Source organism: Triticum dicoccoides, chromosome 3A, assembly GCF_002162155.2.
Source record: "Triticum dicoccoides isolate Atlit2015 ecotype Zavitan chromosome 3A, WEW_v2.0, whole genome shotgun sequence".
Taxonomy (NCBI): Eukaryota; Viridiplantae; Streptophyta; class Magnoliopsida; order Poales; family Poaceae; genus Triticum; species Triticum dicoccoides.
This window is the reverse complement of record NC_041384.1, coordinates 660,288,678-660,299,205: the sequence shown is the minus strand read 5'-3', so window position 1 is coordinate 660,299,205 and position 10,528 is coordinate 660,288,678. Positions and strand designations below refer to the sequence as shown.

Sequence of the window (10,528 nt, the reverse complement as noted above, 5' to 3'; positions counted from 1 at the left end):
ACCATGATTAAGTTATTACTGAACAAAGAAAATTTTGTACAAAATTGTTGGGTTCACTATGTTCCAAACACTCGCACTTCATCAAATTGAAATACAGAAGACGTTTTAGCTCTTTGTTGATACTTCTTGGGTAACAGTCATACATCCTGACTAAAAGAAGGCACACTTGTTCTTCATCACATTCAAAAGGTAATAATGTCATGTGCCATGTAGTAAAACATGAAGACCTGATGAAACTTTTCCAAAGTATATACTGTGTGCGGGATAAATATCCCGTACAATATTTACTTGTGAGGTGCATCTCTACTGGGGTCCATCTCTGCTTCTGCCTCTTCCTTGGTCTGTATTTTGATGGGTTCCTCAGCATAGTGTGAAATGGATTTGTATTGATAGTAGTGGGAGCATATGAGGAAGTAGAAAAGGTTCAGTACTCCCACGAGGGCAATTAAATAAAAGTAATAGTCAAGCTTGCCGAGATTAATATCGTCTGCGATCCAGCCTCTGTGGGCATCTCTCGTAGTCACTTTGTTTGTGATGTTTGTCATAGCGGTACTCAAATAGCCTGCTCCAGCTAAAGTAACGTAAAAGAGGGATCCTGCTAGGGTTAGCATCTGCTCTGGAAACTGCTTATTATAGAATTCTAATTGTCCAACTGCATTGAAGGCATCAGCAATACCCATTAAAATCAATTGGGGGGCAAGCCAAAAGACTGACATAGGTGATTTTCCTCCATTAGACAATGCCGAGTTTCTCCTTTTGTGTTCAACAAGCCCTGCTACCACCATTGATATGGGAGAAATCACCAATCCTATACCTTGTCTCTGAAGAACTGTAATTCCACTTTCCACTCCGGTGAATCTTCTAGCTATAGGTACCAATATTCGGTCATAAATCGGCAGGAATGCAGTTAGGGCGATAAAGGATATGGATATAACAGAGCCTGCAGGGATTTCAAAATGTGTTCCAAGGTGACAGTCCATTGTTAATGCTTGAAAGCTTGCAGAGGTGTATTGTTGAACCAATGCGATGAAGCATACGATGCCAGATATACAAATAGGAAAAATTCTTATCAAACATTTAACTTCTTCTATCTGTTGGATACTACAAAGCTCCCATGAATTTCTTGCGGAACCATCGTCATTTATATCACCATCCCTTAAAATCGCACCTTTGTTAAGAAACCTGAGAATAAATGACAATAAATGGTGGGTATACATTAGCATCTAGCAAATAATTATTTGAAATTATTGATATTTTGTTTTTGTATGTCTAACGCGCTATTTATATTATAAGAATGCAATTTTGCTCACTTTACTTGCAGCAAAATGGCTTACTTTTACCAATACCGAATTCTACATGCTTTTAGCAAGTACTCCATCTGTAAACAAATTTCATTGCGTAGATGACTAGTGATCTGAATGATCTTATATTTTTTTAGGGAGCGAGCACTCTACATGGATGTTAAGCCTATAAAAACACTCTCGCAAGCGACTTGGTAAATAATTGTTTGATGATGTTGTCGAGCGTACAAGACACTATACCAAGGTAGGATATAGTCCCTCAAAAGGATATACATAGTATTATTCTAACCCCTAGTTGTACAGGTCCTTGAACTTGTTAGATTTTGGTAATAAGTTAATGAGAAAAATTAACAACAAAATTTGATTATTCATTTTTTTCCTTCGGAATAACATGGGAATTTTTTGAATGGGATGGTATCAAATGTTATTTTTGTGGATGTGTTGTGATACTTCCACTCTCGCTACTTTTTATTGATAAACATTATGGTTACTTCTTTAGTTTACCTGAACTGGGAAGTAAGTGGCAATCTGAAAATACGATGGCCCCTCGTGGGAGGGCTGAATAGCAACAACTCTTGCTGACTTATATCGTTCGAGTTTGGAAGCTTGAGTCTTCTCTTTTTAAATGATGCTAGTAAAACTTGGGCAATTCCAGTGTAGATGCTTCCCTCTGGTGGTACATGGACATAAAGTCTAGTACCCATAAATAAAATGATAATTGACAACAACATGAAGAACGTTGGTATGCCAAATCCTATTGGCCAGCTGATGGTAGCCTGAATGTAGACGAGAATAGTCATAGAAAACACCAAGGCAATATTAGTTGTGCCATAGTACCAGTTATAATAGCTATTTAGGCCTTTTTGACTATTTCTATCAGTCATGTCGAATTGGTCTACTCCAAAGGGTAAGCTGCATGGTCGGATTGCTCCACCGCCAATGATTAGAAATGCTAAAGATAGGTATAGCACACTGAGCTGGAGTGTTGATGGACTATTGCAATGTTCACCTAGTTGAACTGTTTGATTGCAGTCTGCTAGTTTGAAAGCTGGAACTGATGCAGACAAAGTCAATCCTAGCATTCCCTGTTGTAGCACCAAATAAATTCGTGAATTAGACTACGGGAAATGTAAAAATATTAGTTAATGTGATTTGCGAATATCATGTAGGAAATTTAGTATAGTTGTTCAAAAAAATTTAGTTTGTGATAGTAATTGCTTAGAACAGCTAACCAAGTAAATAAATTTCCTGTGTTGATGCATCAAGTTTTGTTGTGGTAATAAGCTGATAAATTGTTCATCATTGACTCATGTTCTATGGACATGCCATTTGTCATATTAATCAATCAACAACTTTGGTTATTCCATTCATTTGTTAGACTTATTTTGACAATGATGACTAATCTCGCATTTGCTTCAAATTGGATGTGGAATGATTCAATCATGGTGTCATTCTTTGATACCTAAAGTGCTTAATGCTCCTATGATTAGTAATTTCAGACCCATATGTTTTTTCTTTGGAGTTTTTCTATTGCTAGTGGCTTGCTGCAAGATTTTGCTGGCTAGCTGGCTGGCTAGGAGGCCTACGATGTTTTATGTAAATCTTTTAAGGAAGCTAGGGGTGTTTGATGGATGCCCAAACACATGCACATAGTTCCTTGGTGGCTAATTTTTTCTACTTTTATTTATTTTTGACGTTTCGTAAAACTTCTAGTGGTTTCTTTAATGGAAATTAACGGGAGGCCAATTGTCCCAATAAAAAATTATCTTCCTTTTTGCTAATACATGAAGGTGAAACAGGGCTGATAAACAAGTTTTGACCGTGGCATATACATACCAGGAGGCTAAAGAAGGACCCGTAGGCAAGGGTTCTGAACCTTCCCAAGTAGGCGTCGGAGATGAAGGCACCTAGCAACGGTGTGAAGTTCAGCGTGCCGAAGAAAATGTTGGTAGTGTTTATTGCTGTGAGCTGCCCAAAATTGAAGCGCTTCACAAGATAGAGCGCCAAATTTGCTACCATGCCAAGTGACCCGACATTCTCAAATGTAGCGATTGCTGCGTAGGAACAAAATGTCAGACACTCATTTATGTAGATGTCGCCCTCAAGATCAATCACATTAAAGTAGACAAATACACATGCACAAAACTTTTGCCAAGGGCTTATATCTTGCCCTTTGTTCTTTTATTCTCAATGTCTCAACTCACTGTACAAAACCCAGGCAACCTTATGTATATATCAATTATAAGATACTAAGAGCATCTCCACTCCCCCCAAACAGGCCCCCAAGGCCCTTTTTTATCGCCGGCGTGAAAAAACAGCCCACTTACGTCCTCAGAAGCCCACTTTTCGTCAGTTAGGGCCAAATTTGACGCCGGGGGACCCAGGCCGAACCCAGCGCGCCAGGAGGCACCCGGGAGCGCCGTGGGAAACATTTTTGGGGCGAAAGCCTGGTGGACCCGCTGAGTCAGCGACTAGGCGCGTTCGTCGTCCACATTACCTCGTTTTCCTGCGGGGAATCAATGCGAAGGCTGCCGCCGGTCAACCTTCCATTGGTTCCTCACGGGCGGCGCAGTGAAGGCGCCGATGCGCATCCCGTCCCCTCCCGCCATGCGTACACACGGCTGTCGCCCGCTCGTCGCCCACCCATCGCTATAAAAGTCACCCTCCCTCGCCTGCGGCCACACACTCCCTCGCCACAACCCCTTCTCCTCTCGCTAGTGATGCCCCTCTCGTCATCGATGCCCCTCTCCCCTCTCTCCCCGCCGACGACCATGGCCGAGCGCTACCCCGACGACGGAGCGGCGGCTAACGGCTTCGGCCACCACCTGCACGAGGACGAGGCCCGCTTCCTCTACGAGGCGGACTACCCGGCGCCATCGGACATGCGGGTGTGGGGCTCATGGAGGATGAGCATCGACGGAGTCCCGGTACCACCACCGCCCTCTGGTGTTGACTGGCGCGCCAGGATGGCATGCATAAGATTGTCGCTGCCGGAGAGCGCGCGGAACCAGCCGAGGTATGCCCCCGACAGCCACACGCTATGGACGGCGTACTTCAACCGCTTCCACAAACGACATTGAACCTCGCGCCCCCCTCAACTCCCAGGGGTGGCGCCAATGGTGGGGCGTCCTCGGGCGCATGCTCGACGCCGTCCTCGAGCACATTGAGGTCAGCAATGCGCTGCGGTTGGAGTACCCGGCGCCCCCTCCTTCTCTCGCCGCCGCGGCAGTCCCTGGACACCGAGGCGCATGGAAACGACGTCCTTGTCCTCGTCGGGCTCCCGCTCCTCTGGGTTGCCGACGCTCCTCCCCGTCAAGCTGGAGCCACGAGAGATGCCACTCGGGCGGCGCACGCGCAGCTGTGCCCTCGTCATCAACGAGGGCGGTGTCCCTTCTTCTCCGGTCTCCTCCTCCCGCCTCGTCAAGCCGAAGACCGAGTCGGCGCTCCTCCCGTAAAGAAGGAGCATGAAGCCATGGCCGCCGCCGAGCAGACCAGCCTGAAATGGGCACGGGACGACTATGTCCGGCAGGAGATGGAGCGCCAGCGCCACGCCCTCGAGGAGATCGCCGCCCGACGCCACGACAGCGACGAGGGCGGCACGTCATCCTTGACGACAGTGACGACGAGGCGCCCGGGCCATCCAACCCCCCACGCATTGGCGATGCGGGTCAGGGGTGCAACAAGGACGGAGGCGGCGTGTAGGAAGGCGGCGACGACGACTACACCAACTTCTACAGGCTCCTCGGCATATAGAAGGGTCAAGGCGGCGGCGGCGGGTGGGCGGCGGCGGCGTTGTTGTTTTTAGTTTGTTTTTAAATTATGTTTTTAATTTGTACAAATATCAATGAAACGCCTAAATTTCCTTCAAATTTGTGTCGTGTTTGGCCGAGTTTGGTTTTTTGAAAACGGTGTCTGGGGCAACCTTGGGGGGGGGGGTCGCCCCCATGCCCATTTTATCGTATGTTGGCCCCCAGACGGCGCTATTTCAAGCCCCTGGGGGGCGAATGGCTGGAGATACTCTAAACTCCCTAGATTTGAAGCAATCTGGTGCATAGGGGGCTATGGGGGTGATATGAACCCCACGTGTAAGGGTGTGTGTCACTGGGGCTGTCAGTTTGAGAAGGTATTGCCTGATTATTTTCATTTTTTCTTTCCTATTATGTTTTTCACATGTTTTAATGATTTTTCTTTTATTTTTTCCTGTTATTTTTTCACGTTTTTGTTTATTGTTTCATTTTATTTTATTTTCACATGTTAATTCATGAGTATTTATTATAGTCTTGAACATTTTAGAAACTAAGAACATTTTTTGGAATTCACAAACATTTTTACAATTTATGAATAATTTTAAAGTTCACGAATAGTTTTAAAGTATGTGATCTTTCTCAAATTCGCCAACATTATTTGACATCCATTATATATTTTAAATTCATGTTTTTTAGTTCAAAACACATTTTGAAATCCATTTCTTTAAAATATGTGAACCTTTTGATTTAATGAACTTTTTTAAATAAAAAATATGTAGCCTGTTTTTCTGACCTAGCAGTGGAATGAGTGGAGGGAAAACCTGAAACTAGCAAGTGGAGCACGGAGTTCGAGCCGAGCGAGCCGAAGCTTCATGGCCGGCCCATGTGAGCATTGTTACAACATTTACATGGCTTCAATGTGAAATAAGAACTCTCAAGTAGGTCACACAACCACTAGCGAAGCCGAAATGGGTGTAAGGACTCCAACCACGCACCACTCTTCCCAGAACGAATACTGTTTGCATCAACAACCCAACAAGATATATGAAGAAAAAAAACTGCCAGGACATAATTAAAACCCCTTTATTTGCGGGAAAAAACACAAACTAACGTAGACTACACTCCAAAAACGAAACAACAGATAATAATAGCCAATTAAAGAACAAAAGGGTTAATCTCATGAATGAAGAATGATGCAGTGAAACGCGCATTAGCCTCTAATATATACGAAGCCACGACCTGCTGCTATGTACCTAAGTCTACACGAACCACCAAAGCTAGCAAGACCCAAGTCCATATGAAGCTCATGTACAAGCAAGCCTACTTACAATAGCTAACCAAACCGAATAATCCCTAGTCCGACACTGACAAGTACAATTACTATGGTAATATTAATTATAGTTTGACACACTGACACGATGACTTTCTAAGGGCATGTACAATGGTGCTATCTTAAGGGTGCCATGTAGAATAAATATTGAGATAGAGAAGAGAAAATCAGAAGAAAGGGCTTGTCTTCTCTTATTTAAAAGATGATCTCTTAGTATAATATGTCTCACCACATATTTAGTAAATACATAGTTATTGAAGATAAGGCTAAGATAAAATCATTCTAGACATATCTAAATTGCATGCAAGACTTCAGATAAAATTATCTTACCAACCACTTACTCTATACTAACTAAATAGGCGTGCGGTGCTATGGTTGTTAAATTATTGTGCACTATTATTGAAAATTAGCACTTGTGTCATTGTACCCTGTAACTCTGTACAAATCAAAAGTACCATAGAAAATAAATCAAACGAATCAACTAACCAAAAGATTGTGAATGGATGATGATTATGATAATAATTTTGCTGGTAGCTCAATAGATAATCGGAGCTCAAGATGTAATATGTGAGGATGAACGCATAGCATTCAACCCATTTCTTTGTAGAGCATAAAGAATAGGTTTATTTTGAGTCTACTCGTGTGAAGAACAATGTCAGCGTGACGTACGGAGCTCCCATAATATAAGAAGTTTTCGCAAGCTACGTTAGCTTGCAAAAACGTTCTATATTATGGGACAAAAGGAGTACTTTTTATGTGTTCGCCCTGACTTTAGGTGTTGTACTCTTGAGTCTTAACTTCCGGCAGACCACTTGTGATACAAGGGTGGACACACCTGAAAGTAAAACCTGACTAAAGCCCCTGCTGTCCCTTCAACGGTTCAACCCAAGCAAAACTGACCATATTTACGCTCATAGATGTATGTTAAGTTGTAAATCTGACAGTCTTGTAACTTTGATCCAGATAAAACGCACGCACGCACAGCATGTAGAAATGAAAAAACAAACCAGAGCAGATCGAGAGATATGGAAATGAAATCTAGTAGTAGAACTGAACTTGTGAAACGTACCTAAGATGAAGGGCATGCACTTCCACCCCTGCGGCTTCCTCCTGCCGCCACCGCCGCCGGCGCTCCTCTCCAGCGCCCCACCTCCCACATCCACCTCCACCTCCGCAGCAGTGCCCGGAGCAGCCATGTCTTCTGAAGGAAAAACGGCGGGGACAAGGGAGCAAGTACCCAAATTTTAAGGGTGCCGTCCTCGCCGTGTGCGTGCGCAGGTATATAAAGAGGAGCGCGCGCACGTAGCCTCGCCAGTGATCAAACCAGCGGTTCGGTGATCTCCGTCCACGCGCGTACGCTACACGTAGTAGCTGACGAACAGGTTCGTCATTTGTCTCGTCACTCCCCTGCCGGGATGGCCGGATGCGCGCATGAATACGGCTAAACATGCGGACGATGTCATCTTTGACATCAGCTGGCGAACGGCCGGTAAAAAAACTATGAGGTAATAGCACCACAGGTCCTTGAACTTGTCCAAGATGTGATGATTTGGTCCTCAAACTTGCAAAAGTGGATTATTTGGTCCTCAAAGTTGTCTCGGATGTGCGCATTTGGTCCTGGGTCAATCAACAACAGCCATGTGGAGCCAGCTGGGCCGAGCCGGTCAGCGCCGCAGTTTTCGCATTTAGCCCCTTGCTGTTTATATGAATTAACCCGTGGGACGCCTCATGTCGCCGGCAACGCTACGAGCTTGGCCGGCACGGTGCCGGAGAGGCGGTTGTGGTCTAGCACGAGGAACCGCAACCTGGGCATCGCCACCATGGACTCCGGGATGGTGCCTGCGAGGGACGTTGAACAGGTCCAGCGTGGCCAGGCTCGCCATCTTCTCGTGCCGCATCAGGGTTCCTCCCAGCAGCGGGTTGCTCGAGAGCAGCAGGTCCTGCAGGGCCGCCATGCCCAGCACGAACTCCGGCAGCCCGCCGGTGAGGTTGTTGTTCCGGAGGTCGAGCAACGTGAGGCTCTCCAGGCCGGCGAGCTCCGGCGGGATGCGCCCGTCGAGGCGGTTATTGCCGAGGTCCATCTTAAGCAGCCCCTTGAGCCCACCTAGCGACGGAGGCAGAGACCCGGTTAGAGAGTTCTTGCTCATGTCCATGGCCAGCAGCTCGTCGAGGCGGCGGGGGTTACCGAGCGTGGCCGACACGGGGCCCGACAGCCCGTTCCCGGACAGCACGAGCCGCCGCAGCTTCGCCAGCCCGCCAAGCTCCAGTGGCGCCGGTGAGGTTGTCGTCGATGAGGACCAGGGACTGCAGGCTGGCCAGGCGGCCGAGGGACGCCGGGATGGCGCCGGCCAGGCCCGGGTTTGAGTGGAACTCGAGCGTCTCGAGGGTGCCGGAGAGCTTGTCCCAGTTTGTCACCGGGATGGCCGTGGAGTTGGCCGCCGGGAAGCAGGCGTAGAAGGTGAGGCTCTTGAGGCACCGGAGGCCGAACAACTTGGGGCTGAACCTGGCGTCCGGGGCGCACTGCAGCGAGTTGTCGAGCACTGGACCGATGACACCCCCTGCAGGAAAGCCAAAAAATTGGATCCAAGAAGCAATTATTTCACTGAATCGAATATCGTCATCATCAGTCAGTAAAATTGTACTACCACATTCTACATGGATGCATACTTAAATCATGCAAATGAATAGTAAAACATAATTGGCTGGGGTAAATATTAGGAACAGAGGTCGAAGGGTCACATGTTCTGTTGTTCAGGTACAACTTTCTTGGCTTGTCATGAGGATCAGAATGTAATTCTAGCAGTACCACTGAGAGTGAAAATAATTGCGAACAGCATATGTAAACCTGGTTATAAACTAACTAACTATGTGTATGATCGCCAGAAAGTGCTAATCAGACCAAGGTAAACCAGTGTTAAATCGGTGGAAGTAAAAAATGTACTACTCCTACTGAGTTGGTACCAATGATTTTGTGGGCAAAGCAAAAGAGCAAGAGGACGCCCTCAAAAAAAGAGGAAGAGGACATGAGAAAAGAAAGACCAAATGGGATGTGTTTTAAAAAACATTGACATTGCATATCTGCAATCGCAGATTCTTATCATGCGCAGGGAAAGAAAATTGTTGCGCACAAGAGAGGAAGAGAGACAGTAAAAAAAGGTTCCAAATTAGGCAAGAATCGCGAGGCAGTAGGTAGGTTGAGGAACAAAGGTTTCGTCTCACTCGTCCAACAGTGAAGTAGTCTAGCAAATCCTGCATTCTCCAAGGAGAAACAGTGGAGGAACAATGGATCAAACAGTAAGAGAGCTGCTACAAGTGAAACAGGGGAATTTGAAAAGATGATGCAGTGCTGAGAATTTGACGATTTGTTTGGACGTTCCCAAGATAAGTCATTTAAATTATTATTTTTTGAGATATAAGTCATTTAATTGGAGGTGCAAGCAAACAACATCCTTTTGAGCAGCGATTTGTGGTGAATCTCAAGACATTGTAATGCAGAACAGGAAAGAAACTGGGTATAAATCTATGAAATGAGAGCAATTTTTGGTGTTTACCAGTACTCAATTTGTTCAGAGTTTAACACTTCCCATGAATGAATCAAGAACCGAAGACACTGAGTAAAGAGAAGGAGCTAGCAGTGGGCGAGACGAACCTGGATGGGAGTCTGGCTGCAGGGGTCAGAGAAGAGGCCGGAGCCGTTCCACGCCTTGCCCACGAAGCTCCCGATGGCGGCGTACAGGGCCGCCTTCTCCTTGGCCTCCATCGGCGCCTCCGGCTCCTCCGCCGCCCCGGCGAGCCCTCCTCGTCCTCCCCTTCCGCCGTGGAGCCGGAGAGGAGAAGCAGCGCCACGAACAGCGCGGCGAGGACAGGGAGCAACCTGCCGCCGCGAGCACATTTCATCATAGTACTTCTCCGCAAGAAAACAAACAAGAACCTCTGCTCCTGGGCGGAGTCCATGGCGGCGATGCCCAGGCTGCGGTTCCTCGCGCTAGACCACAACCGCCTCTCCGGCACCGTGCCGGCCAAGCTCGTAGCGCTGCCGGCGACATGAGGCGTCCCACTGGTTAATTCCGATAAACAGCAAGGGGCTAAATGCGAAAAGTGCGGCGCTGACCGGCTCGGCCCAGCTGGCTCCACATGGCTGTTGTTGATTG

At 46.7% G+C, this 10,528-nt stretch overlaps 1 protein-coding gene and 1 pseudogene across 1 annotated transcript; both read right to left on the bottom strand.

Moving 5' to 3' along the window:
* Positions 1 to 211: 211 nt before the first annotated feature.
* LOC119272614 (protein NRT1/ PTR FAMILY 2.12-like) lies at positions 212 to 7,573 on the bottom strand. Its single transcript, XM_037554069.1, has 4 exons — positions 7,447 to 7,573; positions 3,138 to 3,355; positions 1,806 to 2,386; positions 212 to 1,182 (listed from the first exon to the last, which is right to left on the bottom strand). Exons 1-4 carry the CDS (start codon positions 7,571 to 7,573, stop codon positions 285 to 287), a joined length of 1,824 nt encoding a protein of 607 aa, XP_037409966.1. The 3' UTR covers positions 212 to 284.
* A 16-nt stretch (positions 7,574 to 7,589) lies between these two features.
* LOC119272796 lies at positions 7,590 to 10,299 on the bottom strand (annotated as a pseudogene).
* Between the last annotated feature and the right edge of the window lie 229 nt (positions 10,300 to 10,528).

Bases quoted from the DNA above. Each gene is read 5' to 3' on its own strand.
- LOC119272614 (XM_037554069.1), bottom strand. From the start codon at position 7,573: ATGGCTGCTCCGGGCACTGCTGCGGAGGTGGAGGTGGATGTGGGAGGT. The intron at 3,356-7,446 runs GTACGTTTCACA...GTTCCTACGCAG, and splicing joins GTGCATGCCCTTCATCTTAG to CAATCGCTACATTTGAGAAT. The intron at 2,387-3,137 runs GTATGTATATGC...GTGCTACAACAG, and splicing joins GGTCCTTCTTTAGCCTCCTG to GGAATGCTAGGATTGACTTT.